Source organism: Carcharodon carcharias, chromosome 26 (genome assembly GCF_017639515.1).
Source record: "Carcharodon carcharias isolate sCarCar2 chromosome 26, sCarCar2.pri, whole genome shotgun sequence".
NCBI lineage: Eukaryota > Metazoa > Chordata > Chondrichthyes > Lamniformes > Lamnidae > Carcharodon > Carcharodon carcharias.
Window position 1 is genome coordinate 19,349,148 of NC_054492.1, and position 20,290 is coordinate 19,369,437.

The 20,290-nt window shown below is 40.2% G+C and overlaps 1 protein-coding gene across 1 annotated transcript in view; it reads right to left on the reverse strand.

The window, feature by feature from the left end:
- Nucleotides 1-20,290, reverse strand: part of LOC121269849 (cation channel sperm-associated protein 2-like) — a 57,748-nt gene that overhangs the window by 14,189 nt on the left and 23,269 nt on the right. Inside the window, exons 5-11 of the mRNA XM_041174886.1 lie at nt 14,100-14,261; nt 12,151-12,275; nt 9,139-9,317; nt 3,560-3,659; nt 1,263-1,307; nt 1,132-1,138; nt 297-492 (exon numbers count right to left, since the gene is read on the reverse strand). Of these exons, the coding sequence (XP_041030820.1) occupies nt 297-492; nt 1,132-1,138; nt 1,263-1,307; nt 3,560-3,659; nt 9,139-9,317; nt 12,151-12,275; nt 14,100-14,261 (814 nt within the window). The remainder of the gene's footprint in view (nt 1-296; nt 493-1,131; nt 1,139-1,262; nt 1,308-3,559; nt 3,660-9,138; nt 9,318-12,150; nt 12,276-14,099; nt 14,262-20,290) is intronic.

A 20,290-nucleotide genomic window follows, 5' to 3' on the forward strand; every position in this document is an offset into this window, starting at 1 on the left:
TCATCAGCAGACTCCTGTGAATTTGTTCAGTAACTTTCCTCCACGGCTTCAAATGAAAGTCAGGATCTATCAAGCCAGGTTTCACTCTGGGATCTGACATGTCCAGTGTTATCAGCTGGGATCGTAAAAAAAGCAAGATACTCTGCAAAAGGAACTTTACAATTTGTATTGTTTAAAAAAAATACTGGTTAGTACAAATGGAAAAATTAGTAATATGGTACTTTTGAAATTGGTTATATGTTTTGAAAGCTATAAAGCAAATTGATATTTCAAATTTGTTTTCATTCATCCCTTACCTTTAGGTGTAGGTTTATAAGACACAGAACTTGAATGACTTGCATGGCTGCTTGTTATAAAATCTAATTCGCTTGGATGATTTATCTCAGAATCTGACACTCTATCTCTGCATGAAGTAAGTAGTAGAAATTGAAAGATGCAATGTACTCTGTTATAAGTCAATTTGTCCACATTCAAGTTGTCTCCCCTTTTCACCTGAAGGGACTAACTCATTTCCACAGGCACATTCCAGTAATTCACTAGGATGGCTAATTTTTCTGCATGGATGTCACCAGGTTGCATAAAGGTCACCATAACACAACACAATCCAATATCCACCAAAAAGTTTAAATTCTCCATGCTGATTTTAATGAAAATGATCATACTGGAACAAAAGGTGGGATTTTTTGTTTTTCACTCGTGCCAATTTTTAAATTATCAACAGAAATTTCATTTCCAAGATGTTCAGACACCTATACATTCCAGTAGGAATCACAAGAAGGCATCAGAAGCAGAGACATGGTTTGGTTCTTCTCCTTCCTTAATCAGGAACACAAAAGCCAACCCATACCAGCTATCCTGGCTGTGATCACAATTCAGGATAGATCAAGGCAGAACTTATGCATCTTCTGTTATATTTGACTCAATTCTGCAAGGAACAGCATCCATTAAGTCATCAGGGAAGCTTTTCCATAACTCATTTTTTACAACATAAATTTCTGCTGCTTATTTTGCAATCTGTGGGCATTTTCTCTCCCTAAATCAATGACAAGATCATTTAACAAAAGGAACTTAATCATTATCTTTTTAAAATAAAAAATTAGGCTACCAAACTGATTAAAAATGGCTAAATACTGAACATCTGAAATATAAACAGAAAATACTAGAAAATGCAGCTCTGTACTAGCTCTGTAAACACCTATTTTTTAATACTTACTATAAGGCATTCACTTTAATATATTAAATAAGAACTGCAAGACACTTACACTTTGCTCAGAACATCTTTCAAGCTCATTTGCTGGCTCAACCGCCTGAAAATTGATAATAATAGTACGTAAGTTTCTTTTATCTTTCCCATCTAGTTTTCCCACCTCACAACATTTGCGCCCAAACTCCTCCTGGGTTTCTGGCAATGCCTCTTCAAGAAACTAAACAAAACAATTAAGGCAGGCTTCCATCCTGGTGTCCTAGCCAATATTTACACCTTAACCAACATAACTAAAACAGATTATCAGGTCATTATCACATTACAGTTTGCGGGTTATTATTGTGGTCAAATTGGCTGCCATGTTTTCTACAAAAGCGACGACAAAAATACTTCAATGGCATTAAAGTGTTTTGTACTTCCTGAGGTCACGAAAGGTACTTTCAAGCCTTTTCTATTTCTTTTTCTTCACCAGTGGTAACCCAGAAGGACACTAAAATTAGCCACTGGGGTCAAAATTTGGTCTGGTAGCACATGTTGCTTGGGTACAATAGGTTCCACTCAGGGACCAAAATGGCTGCAAATCACAGCAGATGCTATCTTGGTGAGGGCTTTAGTGGAATGCAGCTGACAATTGTGGTAAGTATACAGAGCAGGCAGGTCATGATGTTAATCAAATGCAAAAATCTACAGGGAGTCATACGGCAGGTGTTAAAGAATTTTTGCTTGATTTCACGTTTTCTCCACATGGCTGCGGTGGTAGACATTGCCCTTGGAATACAGCATGATTGAAAAAATGAGCAAGGCAGGAAAAGCTGCTGGAAGAGGGAGGATGAGGAGCGGAGAATGGCTCTTAGTGGGAGACCATATTTGTCCAGGGCAATATTCCTTCCTGAACCTTGACAAAGAACAATGTGTGAGTCATCTGCACTTCAGTAAGGACATCCTCACTGAAATTTGTCAGTTGCTGCAGCCACAACTGCTTCCATTTTTTTATTTGTTCATGGGATGTGCGTGTCACTGGCTAAGCCAGTATTTATTGCCCATCTCTAACTGCGCTTGAGAAGCTAGTGGTGAGCTGCCTTCTTGAACCGTTGCAGTCCATGTGCTGTAGATACACCCTCAGTGCTGTTAGGGAGGGAGTTCCAGATTTTTGATTCAATGATAGTGAAGGAACAGCAATATCGTTCCAACGCAGAATGGTGTGTGACTTGGGAGGGGAACTTGCAGGTGGTGTAGTCCTGCTGCCCAGATTGCATCTGCTGCACTGTTTTTCTAGGTACACAAGAGCCTTGGTAAATTGCTGCAGCTCACCATGTAGATGGTCATACTGCTGCCACAGTGCACAGTGGTGGAGGAAATTAATGCTTGTGATGGATGGGGTGCCGATTAAGTAGACTGCTTTGTCACGGTTGATGTTGAGCTTGGGTATTGTTGGAGCTGCATTCATCCAAGCAAGTGACGAATATTGCATCACACTCCTGACTTGTGCTTTGCAGATAGTGGCCAGGCTTTGGGAAGTCAGGAGACAAACTACTCACCGCAGAATTCCTAGCACCTGATCAGCTCTTGTAGCCACAATATTTATATTGCTGGTCCAGTTTAGTTGCTGGCCTATGGTAAACCCCAGGATGTTGATGGTGGGGATTCAGCAATGGTAATGCCATTGAATATCAAGCAGGGATGGTTAGATTCTCTTTTGTCGGAGATTGCCATTATCTGGCACTTGCGTGGGCAGAATGTTGCTTGCCACTCGACAACTCAAACTTGAATGTTCTCCAATTCTTACTGCATGCTGCAAAAAGACTGTTTCAGTATCTGAGGAGTTGCGAACGGTACTGAACATTGTGTAAACATCAGCGAATATTTATATTTCTGACCTTATGTTGAAAGGAAGATAATTGATGAAGCAGCTGAAAATAGTTCTGCCTCAGACTCTACCCTGAGGAACTCCTGCAGCGATGCCCTGGGGCTGGGATGATGGACCTCCAAAAACCACAACCATCTTCCTCTGTGCCACCACCTTCTCAAGGGCAAGTAGGGATAGGCAATAAATGTTGGCCTTGCCAGCAGTGCCCACAAACTGTGAATGAATAAAATAATCTACAAATAACAGCTAGTGGGGATCACTATACAGTAATCAGGGGCACGAATCACAATTCCTGCTGTGTCTGACTTGGAACTTCCTTATATTAACACTAGGTGCCAAAGGTAGGAAAATACCCATTTCAAAAAAATGTCATGCTTTGAGTAAAAAGAAATCACATAAGCAAATATACAATGCAGCATATTATTATGTGGTATGTGTTTTCTACATGTTCAATATCATACAGACTAGAACATAACGTTGCCTTGTACCTCTGCATAATCTGTAGTTTAAAATGGTCTGCTCTTCTTTGGGCTTCAAGTTGCTTAATTTGTGCTGCTAGATCTTTCCTTATGGTCTGAAAATTGCTCACTGTGGGTGAAAATAAATTGAAACTACAGAAAATCTTTGCATATGAATTTTAAATAATAGTGCAGATATTACTTTCAATGTTAAGTCTTAAGTTATAGTCTAGTAAAATGTGCATATTGCCAGCTTGATTTAAAATTACTTTTAACACAGAGGATATTGTGCGCAAAACACACAGTCTAATTGCATTCTTCTGGTTGTTGGTGCACCAGATGGACTCATTAGGTATCAACTACAGCATCAAATTAACATCTTCAATCAGTCCTTTCACCACAATGTAATTTATGTGCTATTTCTGAAGTTGAGTATAATATGCCTGTGTGAGTGACAGCATTGGATAACTCGTCATGACAGGGTTACAACGACCCCCAAGTTCTTTAGGTCCCAAGCTTTGCCACCCTCCATTTCCTCTACGATATAAGTAGTACTCTCAAAAGGATTTCGTGTTTTTTATTGCCTTGGACTTCCTCCAATCTTTTCCATTCTATGAAGTACTGTCTCATTCGGCAAGCATTTATATCCTCAGACTAGCACAAAGATCTTCACAGCCAATGAAGTACTTTTGAAGTATAGTGATTGTTGTTATGTAGACAAAAGTGGCAGCCAAATTGCACAAAGCAAGATTCAACTCACAGCACTGAGATAAACTACCAGATAATCTGTTTTAGTAATGTTAATTAGGGAATAAATAAGGACAGGACACAAGGAGAACACCCCTGCCTTTTTTTTACATCCATCTATGAAGCAGACAGGTTTCAGTCTAATATCCCATCCAAAAGACAGTACCTCTGACAGTGCAGCACTCCTTCAGTACTGCACTGAAGTGTCAACCTGGATTATTTGCTCATGTCTCTGAAATGGGGCTTGAAAATCTCAACCTTCTGACTAGAAGAAGTGTGCTACCACTGAACCAAGACTGTCACATTACTAAGTGATGGTAATGTCATTGAGTGTCGTGGGGAGATGGTTAGATTATTTTTTATATTCGTTCATGGGATGTGGGCATCGCTGCCTAGGCCAGCACTTATTACCCATCCCTAATTGCCCTTGAGAAGTTGGTGGAGGTGCAGCCCATGTGTAGTAGGTATGCCCACAGTACTCTTAGGAAGGGAGTTCCAGGATTTTGACCCAGCCACAGTTAAGGAACAGCAATATAGTTCCAAGTCAGGATGGTGTGTTGGCTTGGAGGGCAACTTGCAGGCAGTGGGGCAACTTGCAGGCGGTGGTGTTCCCATGCATCTGGTACCCTTGTCCTAGGTGGTAGAGGTAGAGGGTTTGGAGGGTGCTGTCTAAGGAGACTTGATGAGTTGCTGCAGTGCATCTTGTCGATGACACACACAGCTGTGACTGCGTGTCGGTGGTGCAGGGAGAGAATGCTTAAGGTGGTGGATGGGGTGCCATTAAAGTGGGTTTCTTTGTCCTGGATGGTGCCAAGCTTCATGAGTGTTGTTGGAGTTGCACTCTTCCAGGCAAGTGACTCCTGGCACACTCCTGACTTGTGCCTTGTCGATGATGTACAGGCTGAGTTACACTCCACAGAATTCCAATCTTCTGACCTGCCCTTGTAGCCACAGTATTTATATGACTTGTCCAGTTCAGTTTTTGGTCAATGGTTACTCCCAGATTGTTGATAATGGGGGATTTGGTGATGGTAAGTGCCAGTGAATGTCAGTGGTCATTGCTTGGCATTTGTGAGACACGAATTGCCATTAGCAGCCGAAGCCTGAATGTTGTCCAGGACTTGCTACATACAGACACAGACTGCTTCAGTATCTGAGGAGTTGCGAATAGTGCTGAACATTATGCAAGGGCTGACCCTCCAGCTTGATGGTGATGGTAGAGTGGAGGATATGCTAGGCCATGAGGTTGCAGATTATGATTGTGTACAATTCTGTTGCTGCTGATGGCCCACAGTGCCTCATGGGTGCCTAGTTTTGAGTTACCAGATCTGTTCGAAATCTATGCCATTTAGCACAGTGGTAGTGCCACACAACATGCTGGAGGGTATCCTCAATGTGATGAAAGAACTTCGTCTCCATAAGGACTGTGCAAAGGTCACACCTACCAATAATGTCATGGACAGATGCATCTGTGACAGGTAGATTGGTGAGGACAAGGTCAAGTACGTTTTTCTCTGTTGTTGGTTCTCCCATCACCTACTGCAGACCCGGTCTAGCAGCTATGTCCTTTAGGGCTTGGCCAGTTCGGTCTGCAGTGCTGCTACTGAGCCACACTTGGTGATGGACATTGAAGTCCCAAACCCAGAGTAAATTCTGTGCCCTTACCACCCTCAGTGCTTCCTCCAAGATGTGGTTAGCATGAAGGAGTACTGATTCATCAGCTGAGTAGGAACAAAAGGTGGTAACCAGCAGGTGGATTCCTTGCCCATGTTTGTCATGATGCCAAGAGACTTCATGGGGTCCAGATTCGATCTGAGGACACCCAGGGCAATCCCTCCCAACTGTATACCACTGTGCCACCACCTCTGGTAGGTCTGTCCTATCAGTGGGACAGGATATACCCAGGGATTGTGATGCTGGTGCCTGGGACATTGTTTGTAACTGTCTATGATTCTATGAATATGACTATATCAGGCTAGTTGTTTGACTAGCGTGTGGGACAATTTTGGTGGGACAAGCCTCCAGATATTAGTAAGGAGGACTTTGCAGTGTCAACAGACCTTGATATACAACAATTGTGTAGAATACAAATAATGGTATATTGTTTCCCCTCTTTGAGATCATTCTGTGTGGCACTAAATGAACATCATGCAGCTAGGTTGACTTACAATGATTTGTTGTGTGAAATCCCTTTCGGACCTTCTTGAATCCATGCCATTTGTTCATTACATTTCTCACATTCCACACCTACCTCCCCCTGTCCAACTCATGTATAAAAATGATTTTGGTCTCGTTCCTAAATAATACCTGCTTTAAATGCATCTGACTGTTGCACTGCTCTTTTGAGACTAAATTCTGAACAAAACAAAGCTGAGAGTTTTCACCATTCAATACCCCTTATTTCCTTTCCATTGTCTTGCTTCTCCTTAAGATGTTGAGCAATGTTATGATCTGGTTGCACGTCCATCACAATTCTCCAATTGCTGATTTAAGAGACCAATTTTCCTAATTTATGCATCTTAAAGGGGGTGTCAGTAGCTACTTGACCATGGAGACCATCATAGCTAAACCCATCATGGTGTTGCCTGACATCCACATAGTGACTGAAAGACTATCCACACAGTTGATTTATCCTTGGGCATTCTAGAACTGCCACTGTGACTGCAGCTGAGAACGGCTATCGGTTTTTTCAGGTTCTTTGAGGTTGAATGGGACATTGATCTTCGGGCAGCTTTGTGGCTCTGAATTTTTTTTAAGCTCATCAGAAAACCCCGGAGCTGTCCAAAGGTCAACAGTAGCAGTGCAGAAACTAGGGGTTCTTGGAGGGTTGGGGGTTGTTGTAGGGGTGGGTGGGACATTGGGTGGTGTTGGAGGGGTGGGTGGGAGGTTGGGTGGTGTTGGAGGGATGTGGGAATGGTTGGGGGTGTTGGAAAGGTGGAGGGGTCGGTTGGGGATGTTGGAGGGGTGGGGTAGGTTGGGGGGTGTTGGAGGTGTGGGGGGAAGTTGGCAGATGTTGGAGGAGTGTGGGGTAGGTTGAGGGTTGTTGGAGGGTTCGGGGTGTTTGATTGTTGGGAGTAAGTTGCAGGCTCTTGGGGATTGGGGGAGAAGATCGGAGGGTGTTGGAGAAGTGGGGCTAGGTTTGGGAGTGTTGGAAGGATGTGGAGTTGTTGGAAGAGTGTTGGCTAGATTGGGAGTATTGGAGGGATGGGGGTGATGTTGGGGGTGCTAGAGGGGGGAGACAGGATCGAAAAGATTACAAGGTAAATAGGTAGGAGCAGAGCGGCAATCTGACTCTGGCTGCCACTCTGTGGAAGTTCAAGCCTTTTGTGTTCTTGCCCCTTAAAAGTCGTACAGAGGCAGCTGAGGGCTCCAATGCTTCTCACTGACAGCAAAGACCCATGTTGTTCAATCATTCCACTTTGTTGCTCAGGGGTCATTTGATTTTTCTACCTGTGAGATTACTGATAAAATCGAATCCAATTATACCCCTTCTATGAAATAATTATATTGAATAATATCATGCACCCAGGCAGGAGAAAGTCTGCTAATTCTTCTACAGAATGAAAAAGTTCTTGTGCCATTTAGCTGGGTTGCAAGTATTGAATCTTTCCCTCATATATGAATTTACTGTCACTGTGTTCATATGGTACAATGTGCAGAACATGTTAATGAGGGCTGAGGCAGTTGCCAAAATCAGTGTTATTGTCTGCATAATGTTATAAATAACCAATAGGATAATTTCCTGTCAAATTAACAATATTGCATGATACTGATAAAGTTACATTTGTACTCTTCAGTTTTTTTAATAGTTGCAGTGGAATGACTTAAAGGATATATGCAAAGCAACACTGCATTATTCATTGCTGCTCTTAATTTTAATGACACATGCTGCACATATGTTAGACGATATTTGTAACCAGATGCCAACAATGGGCGTCATCATTTTACTAGTACCTTTCTATGATTGGTGAATTGTTTGGTAAATCTTGAAAGGGGGAAACTATCATGCATGATTGAGGGGGAGGGTTAAGCTGGAGCGGGTAGAGTGGGGAATAAGAGGCCTGGGAAGAGGACAAGCACCAAGACCTATGATTTCTCTCCCTGACCCTGCACTTACCCATTGATTTGGAGGTGGGGGGGGGGTGGTGGTTGCAGATAGGGAACAGAAATGCTCACAATTGTTTGGAAAGGAACCTATTCATTCAGCTATGCCTCAGTAAGTAGCACTCCAGCCGCTGAGTCAGTATGCTTTGAGTTCAAATCCCATTCAAAAGACTTGAGCAGAAAAATTTAGGCTGACATTTCAGTGCGGTACTGAAGAAGTGCTACATAGTCGGAGGTGCTGTCTTTTGGATGGGATGTTAAACTGAGGCACCAACTTGTCTCTCAGCTGGACGTCAAAGATCTGCTATTTCAAAGAAGAGCAGGTGTGTTATTCCCGGTGTGTTAGCCAATATCTGTCATTAAATCAGCATCACTAAAACCGATGATCTGGTCATTAATACATTGCTGCCTGTGGGATCTTGCTGTGTGCAAACTGGCTGCCATGTTTCCTGCATTATGAACAACAGTGACCACACTTCAAAAAAGTAGTGATAAAACACTTTAGAATGTCATGAGGTTATGAAAGGTGCCACAGAAATTCAAGCCTTTCTTTTTGACTACATATTTTGATGTACGCTCCTAAATGTTAAATAAAAACAATTAATAACGGAATGGATTACAGAATGAGATTGCTAAAATGCCCTTAAATACAATTATTCTTTGTGGCTATTTTAAACAAACAAGTACCAAGACTCTTAACATCTTGTCTATTCTGTAGTGGTAATGCTTAACTAAAAAATACACAATTCTTTGCTTACCCATTATCCCTACAATTATATTTCTGAATATGAAGGAGCCAATCAGGATCCAGAGCATTATATATATCCCAGTTGCAACTTTGTCAACTTCATTTACTTGCCATATATCGAGAAGCAGAGCGTGCCAATGGTCCAAGGTAAATAATTGGAAAAGGGTCTGCAATGTGTTGAGGATACCCCTGGTAAAAATAATCAAAATAGTGTAGTTAATTGTTTTCTAATACATGTTATCAAAGTAAACAAAAATATAACAAAAGCAAAATACTGCGGATGTTGGAAATCAGAAACAAAAACAAAAAATGCTGAAAAAACTCAGCAGCTCTGACAGCATCTGTGGAGAGAGAGAGACAGAGATAATGTTTCAAGTCGATATGACTCTTCTTCGGATCTAAAGGGAGGTAGAAATGTGGTGAAATACTTGCCCCAATGTTATTGATCATCCTCTTGTTTTTCACTCTTCTTATCTTCAACAATTGTTGAACTAACCAAAAAAAGTTGTCAGATCACAGTTCGGTAGCTTTGACAATTTAACCTCCTGTTGCCTGACCCACCTAGTTCACAAAGATCTAGTGGTAACTCCTCCATATCCAGAGAAATGAGAACTGCGGAGCTGCCATTAATCTGTCTTTGCCACCACAATGAAGTCCAAAACCAAGCTGTTTCCAGTAACAGCATTTATGCCAACAGTAGGAAAGCTGTCTCTCAATCAACAGAATTCAGAAGTTTCTCCTTTCTTTCCTCATTAAATATCATACAACAGTATACTGCAATTTCCATGGAGGCTGGAAAATGAATTGATTTGAGAACAGCTTTGCCGGAGTTTTGCAGACAAAGGCAAACACAAACATCAGGCAACATCACAGTTTCACTGTTTTACTGTTCATTTCACTTTATTAATTAATTAGTATGTCTCCAAAGATCAAAGTCCATCTGTCACTATTCTGTGATCTGACTGGTCTGTTAGCTGAAAACAACAATGAAGTTCCTTTTCTATAATCTGCTTTTTCCATTAATTGAAATCAAAAATAAAGCTCTATGATTTGATTGGTCCCTTAGCTAATAACCATGTTGAAGTAACAATTGTTGTTTCAATGATATCTACTCTTTGCATCAGGTGTGTTTCAGTAGGCAGTACTCTTGCCTCCCAGAAGGTTATGGTTTCAAATCCCACTCCAGAACCTGAGCTCAAAAAATCTAGATTGACACTGATACTTCAGTGTGGTACTGAGGGAGTTCTGTACTGTCAGAGGTGCCATCTTTCAGTTGAAAAGTTAAACTAAGGTCCTGTCTGCTCTCTCGGGTGGACATAAGAGATCCCATGACACTATTTTGAAGAAGTGCAGGGGAGTTATCCCCAGTGTCCTGGTCAATATTTATCCCTCCATTAGTATCAAAAAAAAGCAGAATATCTGGCCAATATCACACACAAAGTGGCCGCCAGATTTCTGACATTGCAACAGGGGCTACACTTCAAAAAGTGCTTCATTGGCTGTCTTAATCACCTTGAGACATCTTCTGGTTATGGAAGCCTCTCTAAAAAAGCCCTTCTTTCTTTACTAGTTCCTGAAAGTATAATGTCAAAAATGATTGGTAATAATAATACTAATTGATGTTAATAAAAATCACTAACGGCACTTGGCATGAATGAATCTGGTTCAGATTGATGGTGTAAATTCCTCTTCCCTTTGATAACTGTGATATTACTAAAATTGAACCATGTTAACCCATTATTGTCGACATAAATGTGCAGCACAAAATTTTTCATAATAAGCTCTAAATTGTCAGATTCCTTCATGGAGGTTACACGAGCCCAACATGATCCTGATCAATGCAAAATTCCAACCCATGATCCTGTGATAGGACTCTGTCCTTTCTTGAAGAAAACAGCAGCAAAGGTCAAAACCAGGAACTACCTACTAACTAAATTTGCTGCTGCCACAACACTTCAGATCTCAGCACTTTCCCTATCATAATCTGCAGCAAAGTACTGTACACCTGTCTGGCAAAGGTCATCATACACACATCTTGTTGACACTCAGTTGAATGCAACAGTGCACATTATAACTGGAAACCTCTGCGCAACACCCCTCCCCTGGCTTTCTGTCTTCACAAACATTACTCCACCACACATCTGCCCAACTGATGAAAACCCACTAGCTGGTTGAAACCATCTGTGTTGTATCGCATTTATTACTCCATGGTGACCCACCTACTGCCTGTCTTCCGTCTCAGCACCCCAAATAGACCACCCTTCCTGAGCAAGATTTACCAGCAGACAGCCTTTGGATTAAGGAATGGGAAACATGGGAAGTCACTAACAAGTTCCTTGTGACAAACCCCACTTGTCACAGGCTTTGAAGTGCCATGATGACAGTGGTCCTTATTAAACAGGTTCAGGACTTCCAGGGCCTCTCATGCAGCCAACCTCCATTGCTAGGGCCTCAGTACAAACCCCTTATGCAGGTGTGGAAAGACACAAACAATGCTGCACATTACCGAGGAGTGTCCCTTCTACAGGCTAAGTGGTGGACAAATCACCTCAAACTCAGCAAATGAGGAGGCTATCATTCGGCTTCAGGGATTTGCATTCCCTAATAAAATGGAGGTAATAATGGTAGCTGGTGTAGGAGAAGTCATGCAACTATAATCTGCAGAAGAACCTTCCTGTGTTTGGGATTATGGCATAGTGTGAACAGTGCAGAGAGGGCTATCATCAACAAGTAACTGGGGATACCTACGTGGAGTATTAATGATGAGTGCGAATAATGTTTTATTGTGTTTTACGTGATTTAGCAGGAAAAGCAGTCAATTCTACTTTTACTTATGATGTTGAAGAAAGGAAATCCTCACAAAATTCTGGACAGTTCTAAGGCTGAATTAATAGAACATTGCATCTAATTGGGCTACTCCTAACAGTTATCATTTTAAGATAAATCATGTACGGAAAAGGTTATTTCTTCTAAAAGTGAAGCTAATACAGTTTTTTAAAAAGAGTTTTAATAATGTATTTACCTAAAAGCTGAGTGATAAATAAGTCCTTGCTCATCAGATTCTGTGTAATTACGAAAAAATGGCACTCCAACTACTGCAAACATGTAAGCAAATATCAACACTAACAGCACGATGAATGACATTGCCTAAAATGGATAAAAAGTTGATTGTCAGTTTGTAGCACACATAGCACACAACACAGCACCTACCCTTAGTTTTAAACTTAATGTTAAAAATAACAAGAGTATGCAGGAAGCAGATAGTAAAATTATCATCATGCAGTTAAAGTATGTTAAAATTACCACCGTCTCTGAATAGTTGGCAAATGGAGAAGGATTTTAAAAATATCCTGAATTTCTTTGAGTCTGGGGCTCGCATCCATGATGAAGTGGCCAAGTGGTGAAGGTGATGAAAAATCTGGCAGCAGCCAGAAATATTGAATCTGCATCCCACATAAGCACCACAGCAAAATCCTGGTACAGTGTGGTGCAGGTGAGACTTTTGTATGCCCCATAGATTGTCCATCATGTCAGAAGAGGCAGGACTGTCGGGATGGCCTTCACAGCAAGAAACCCTACCTCCTAAGAAGCTATAAATCTGGAAGTCAACAAAGACAGGGTAGAAAGATACAAATGGAGACCACCAAGGTTTTAGGACCAGGTCATGGCCTTGGCATGCCGTAACATAAGAGCAGGAGCAGTACCTCAATTCTAGTTGCCTGTCTTTGCTCCATGTACAATATACCAATATATAACAAAAAGGTAACAATCTCAGTCTTGAAAATTTCAATTGACCCAGCATCTGCATCCTTTTCGGGAGGACATGTTACAGATTTCCGCTTCCCTTTTGTCTGATTTCATTCTTGTATAGCCCAGTTCTAGGTTAGATAATGCCCTCTTGTTCTGGATCCTTCCCACCAAGGGAAATAATTTTGGTGCACCTCCCCCATCAATTCCCTTTATCATTTTAAATACATAGATTAAACGTCCTCGACCTTCTAAAACTCTACAGGCACGTCAAACCAAGATTATGCAACCTGCTCTCATAATTTAAACCATAACTCCTGGTGATCTCATGAATATGCACCTCAATTCCTCTAAGGTCAATATATTTTTCCTGAGGTGCAGTGTCCAAAATTGAACACAGTACTCCACATGGGATCTGACCAAGGTTCCGTGTGAAGACAGAACATCTCTCCTCCTGTTTGATTCCTGTACCAGGGCTTCAAGCACTGCATCAAAAAATCTGGGTGCCTAGTTTCTGCCATGTTATGCCAGCTTCACTTTTCCTGTAGATCAGATGCTCTTCCACAACCTGCTTCCAGCACCTGCTGCAGCCAGAATGCACCTTGCGTTGCTGTAGGCTGGCTTTAGGTCACACAGGCTAACTTTAACTGGTGCTAACTTGGCCCCCCCTGCTGAGGTGTGCAGCTACTCAACAGCAAATGTAGCCAGTATCATTTAAATAAGCAGGCAGCGCGAAGTTTGGATTCTTCCCACATTACTTTGAATGGGCACAGGTTTACTGTACATCATGATTCCTGTGCCCGTTTTGGAGAGGTATCAAATTTTTAGCCCAAGGATATTGAATTTAATGCATCGGGGGAAGCCAATGTAGATCAGAGAGGATGAGTGCAGCTGAGTTTCAGGTGGTTGGAGTTGGGTGACTAGCAGAGAGCATTAGGACATTGATGTCTGGGGGTGATTAAGTCACTTATAAGTGCTTCATTGACATAAGGATTAATTTACAGATGGTAAAATATAATGTTGTGGAGATCGCAACAAGTGGTCTTGGTGATGGACAGGATGTGAAGTTTACATCTCAAAGTTGAATATGATTACAAGATTCTAACAGACACTGTCAATGGAACTTTAAATAATTATGTCAGTATTAAATTGTAAATGTAAGATTTGTGATGCCCATATACGTTGACTTTACCCACTGTTGTAGGGCAATCAATATAAGTTTACCCTGAATGCTTTCGTCATAGACAATAAAATCAACCGCACTTGATGAAATCTTCTCATCATTTTCAAAGAACGCAAAGCTCTGAAGATTCGAATAACTCTTAAGAAGTGAAGTTCAATGCTGGTTTTGAGATGAGCCCATTTGACAACCTCTGGGACTAGAGACTGGTTACAAAAGAGAATCAGAAAAATTCATTAGTTTGATAAATACTGTAATTTCTTTCAGCGCACTTTAAATTTTGATGGAGCAGATTTATGTGAACTTAATTGCTGTATATGTTGTTAACTGGATCCATACCAGTTTGTTATGAAAGTATAATAATTTTCATAATATTATTCTGGTTTATTGTAAAGTAGGTTATGGGTGTGAGTGTAGATGGTTCTGTCTGTGTGATTTAATTGCTTTGGAGTCAAGTAAACTGCAAGCTTGAAATTATCAAAAGAAGTTAGGTGTAGGAGTGTACTTGAAATACTAATGAGTAAACTTGGATGTTGTCTTAGCATATAAGGTGTGAAGGAAATTTGCATATTTAGTTAAGTGAAGGAGTTGTGTGGATTTCAAAGGGGTGTTATGACGTTTACAACTAGCCAGATAAGCAAGACCAAGCAATGTGTTTATTTTTCCCAAAGGTTACTGACAATATTGGCAATATGAAAGTTTTTATATTATGGGAAAAGTGCATTTCCAAAGACATAGGAAACAATGGAATTTACAGATTAAAGAGAAAGAAACATATATGAAAGGCTATCTTGGGGGGGGGGGGGCGGGCGGAATGTAAGATCTAACAGGAGTGTGTGAAACTGTCTTCGGGAAGCCTCCAGCCATTTGTGCATAAGCCTGCTGTGTCCAGTAACTAAAAGCCTTTGGGAATTCCACTGTCAAGTGGGTGCTGTGGTAACTTGCTGGCTTGCTTTTTAAATTTAAAATCTATTTTGGACTGTTGCCTTAAAGGGCATATGTAATTGGCAGTCAGGATAATTAGGAATTTTAAGATTTGTTATAGTATTAATTAATTGTAGTCTTATGTATACGCCTGAAATCTTTTCCTTTGTTAATAAATATTTTAATTTAACTTTTAAAATTTCTAAAGGTCTTAGCAGACTCATTATTTCTGAATTCAGTGCACATATCTCATAATAAATACAAACTGCAAATCTGTTGTGCCAGTATGGTCAAGTTTCCCTTGTGGATTTGGTCCGCATTGCACATATCGTCTGCCACGTCAAAACAAGTTGGTGAAGTTAAAACAAAGACACAGCTGCTTTCTTTGCTGGAGAGAGTTTCTTCACTTAGTTCACAGTCAACACTACTCCAACCTTGCCCCCAACAACCACCCCCCACCCCACCCCCTGCCCCCTCCAGCCACAGTGCCATTAAACCTTACCAATATAATTAATAAGACATTGACAGATTCCCTTCTTTTCTTTGAATTGAGCAACCTTTCAATCCAATCAGAAAGAAACATTATATGCATATTTCCTATCTTCCATGTCTCACATTATATTGTAACCAGCCATTAAATACCCCATATTCCCCTTATTTAAACAATTTTTTCTCTCCTTTAGCATACACAAATAATTACAAAGCAATCAAAGAAAATATTGATTTTCATGATAACACAAGGCACCCTTCTTCTGGTATAACTAATCATTTTTTGGAGCAATCACCAATCTTCATTAAACAGTCTGACAATTAATGACTTGCATCCATCCATTTTATTTTGGAAATCTCTTGTCTTTCCAACATTTCTTTTATGCTAGCAAGGTCCATCTTCAGCCTTTTTGCAGTGACACCCTTGGCCAAATGAACATTGTTTCAAAGACAGCCGTTATCCACATTGCATTCTATGGGCACACTTTTCTTAGATTGACCTTTGTATAGGATTTCCTTCAGTGTATTCGATAAGTACACACCCATATCTATTGCTTCCACTAATGCCAGTGTTTCAGCAGCTAAGGTGTTTTTAACTACCCTTTTTATGTTCTTCGCTTCCCAGGTTAACGGACAGCATTTATTATTCTTTCCCACCAAGAATATGATAAACCCTGCTATGCTAGAATATCCATCTGAAAGATTGGCATGTGAAGTATTGCTAAAAATGATTGAATTCATTTCTTCTGGATCACCCAAAGCTGGAAACTTAAGTGTGCATTTCTTGGAATTCAAATTCTTTAATGTTTTATTTGCTTTCATAACTTCCTCAACTGTACGCATTGTACTCAGTTCCAATACATCATAATTAGCTTCAGGTCTAAACTGAGTGCAAAACCAGTTCAACTGTCCAATCAAATTCCTTAATTGGTCTATTTCTTCTTTTGATGCAGCATCCTCTTTTTGTGAGGACCTGGCCTGATTTATTGGGATGCAGTTGACATTTTCCAAATAAGATTGTTGACTCAAGATCACTCCCAACTTATTCAGCTTAATGACCAACTCTATATATTTAAGGGCCCCCCCCTCCGTAGCCTGACTTCAAACCTTCAATTCCTTCTTTATTTTATCTATCACCCATTGTTCAAATTCTGCAGAACCTCCACGCAGAAAATCATCAACATGCATTCCAAGGATGCCTGTGGGTTTCTCCTTGTGGTACCAATAGAGCATCGCTGTGTCTGCCTTTAGCTGCAAACAACCCATTTTCAAGAGGGCGGACCTAACTGAGAAATGCCATACCCTGCCGCATCATTCAATCCATAAACACACTTGGTCAATTTCCACAGTTTATGTTCCATATCGCCAGCTTCTTTAGGTGGTTTCACATAAACTTCCCTTTGAAATTCTCAGCTAAAAAAATACAGCTTTATATCAATCAATTTACATTCCCAGGAATATGTTGCTAAAAGAGGTAAGAAAATTTTTAATCTCACTTTTCCTACAGTAAGTTAGTCCAATCTGACATCTTGGTCACCAAGTCTTTCTTCGAAACCATGTGCTACTAGTCTTCCATCTCAGTTGATCAGCTAAGATTTTGTGAAGCCTCTTGTCATTAACTACTTGATTTCTTTCATAAATCCTATTACTAAAGGGGCTTTCGCTGCAGTGTTCATCACTATGATGTTCATATTTTCAGACATACTTTTAAAATCATCATTGGCAAATTCCACCCCTCCTCCCCCATTGTCAGTTAGTTAGTGTTCGCAGTCCAGTTCCTATCCATTTTTCCATTATCTTGTCCACAATTACCTTTTTTCTTCACCATATGTTACTGTTAACAGACTGAATCTAGTTGCCTTGTCTATGAAGTGCAAGAGAAAAAACTTTTTTGTCCCTATCCCTTACCTTCAAGTCCATTGCTACAACTTCAGTAAAGTCTCTTGCTAATGCGAAACTTGCTATGAGCCCTGACGGTGTCCTCCTATACTATTTCCATATATTGCATTTCTCACTGATCTCTTCTACAAGTTTAGTTTATTCATCATTCATTACCCTGCAACCTTTAGTAGAATTTTTAACATATGACAAGATGGATGGGCAAATTGCCAATGTAGTTTTAAAACAATTTGCCTTTTTTCCTTTAAACTCCTACCCCGATATCATCAATACTTCTTTAACATTGTGATTTAAAATGTGAGGTCTTGTTTAGGGAATACAATAATGTCCCGATTACATAAACTCTAATCTATAGATTTTCCAAAAACAATTACCTTATCATGTTCCATATCTAACTTTATTTGAGCCTTTTTCATAGACAGCTTACTCAATAGTATGGGTATTACACTGGATACTACACCTGTGCTGATAAAATGGTTTACTCCGGCTATTTTACATGGAACCGCCACTCTGTTTAGTGATTTTAACATGTTATTGTCCCCAAACCTGAAATAAGTAAAGCTTTTATATTGCTTAGCCTTACTTCGATCTTTACAATTTAGAGAATCCAGGTAGTGCTTTAACCAATCTACTCCACATACTACGGACGTGCACCCACCATCTAATACAGCACAACTGAATGATTCCGCCACTGGAATACCCATCACTAGACTACAGCTTCTGGTGACCACTACAATTCCTTCTGACTGATCAATTTCATTATCTTCCCCTTCTGACCTTGTCATGTGTTATTTCAAAAACCCTGTTATTCCTTTTTGGGTAATTCATCATATAATATATTGAGTCACATCTGTAACACCGGTTTATCATTCCTCGGTAATTCCCAGGGTTCATTCTCCTGCCATAGTTATCCAGTTCCTGTTATCTGTTAGAACTACCAAAAGGGTCTATATCCTCAGTTCTTTAGATTGTGATTTCTCTTTCATGTTGATGCTTCAGCCCAATATCTGAATGGTGTCGAAATTCTGCCAGCATTGAATCCCCCATCTTTTGTGTTACCTCTGAATGTTCCATTCATGCCATCAAAATGGCTGGAAATAAATATTTTCTCAGAATTTTTTTTAAAACCTCAGACATCTGTTCAAAAAGCAGATCTCTTCTGAGAATCTAACTCCAGTCAAGATCAAGAAGATATCCATGTTCAATACTTCAGCACAATCCAACAATTTGATGGCAAGCACTAAATTAGGGATCTCCAGATAGAATTTGTGCAATCTGTTATATAATCTGTTAAATTCCATGATATATTCTACTATGGAATAACCATCCATACTTCTAAATTTATCAAAATCTAACCATGCCTCATATGCATTTAACAGGTCATCTTTCTTTTAAATTTCGTACATAAATTTTAAGAGATTATCCAAACCTTTCTCAATGTCCAAATGTTGAGCCTCCAGCTCTGAAAATACTTTGCACCTGATCCTGCTTCTGGTGGGAAGTGAAAGCACCAAAGCCTTACCTTGCTTTTTCTTTGGTTAGGACTTAACCTGTGTCCACATATCCATTTCATTCTTCCGTTGGTCATAAGGTTCAGCTTCACAGAACAATGGTGAAAAATCATGCCCTGATACTTTACACTTGATTTTAGCCATTCTTCTCAAAAGTAACGCCAATCAGAATCTTCTGTCTCAAAAGGTATCCTAGTTTCCAATCTTCACCTTTAGGCCAATCATCCTCTGCTACCAATGTTAAACTGGATCCACACCGGCTGGTGAAGTTAAAACTGAGACACAGCTGCTTTCTTTGCTGGAGGGAGTTTATTGACTTATTTCACAGTCAACACCACTCGAACCCACCAGTGTTTCAGCCAGCTCCATATACTGGTGTACAAATACCCATCATCTATTTAACAATGTAATAGCCATTGAACCTTAACAATGTAATTAATAAGACATCGACATATATTACAAAGCTTGTAAAATTTTGCACAGATCAAAAGGTTCTAGTTTCAAAGTCCAGGTCCTATTCTTTCCCAGCCCTTGGCCAGTCCTTCCAATAAGTGAACTCCAGGAACTGTCCTTTTGGCTCTAGTCTCCCACTTCCTTTCATTCCAAACCCCTATCTCTCCAGCCTGTTTATCTCTTACTTGCATGTGTTGCAGGAAATCCTTGATACCCTTTCCCAGCTACAACCTTTGACCTGTTACATGTTGGTTGCCATTAAAGCAAAACAACAATGAAATGAGCGAAACAGAAAATAACATTCTCCAAGCCTGACTAATAAACCCATTAACTCTGATAAAGCTAATAAACTGGATATGAAGGAGGACCAGGAGAAAACTGGATTCCAGAGGAGGCAGGTTTGAGAGTGTTTGGTAGTCAACTGGTGAATATGAATACTGTTACTCAGAATGACAAATGAAAATGACTAGAAAGAAGCAGACACCAATGAGCAAGAAAAGGGGTAAATCTATAGCTGTATGTCTATGAATGCTAGAAACAAAATGCCAGAATGGGACACTGAAGACAATAGGAAACTATACTTTGTGGGATTAACAAAAGCCAGACTAAGTTGAGAGAATCAAAATTAATTTGACATTCAAAGTTATAGGGTTCTGCAAAAAGACAGAGTGGACCAAAAAGGAGGCAATTATCCATATTCATCAAGGACACTTGGTTGGTAAATTAAGTTGATCTAACAGAAGAAACCAAGCTGCACAATGAACAACTGTCATTATACAAAAATGCAAACAAAAACAAGACTAGGGTTTTGTTGCAGGCTTCCAGATCACCATAAGAAGGGGTACAGTTTATTCTACAGATAGGGAGGGATTGCAAGAAGAGGGAAGTTATTTTAATAAGTTATTTCAATGAAGCCAAATATAAATTGGGAAAACTCAGGTGGTTTAGAGTCAGAGTGG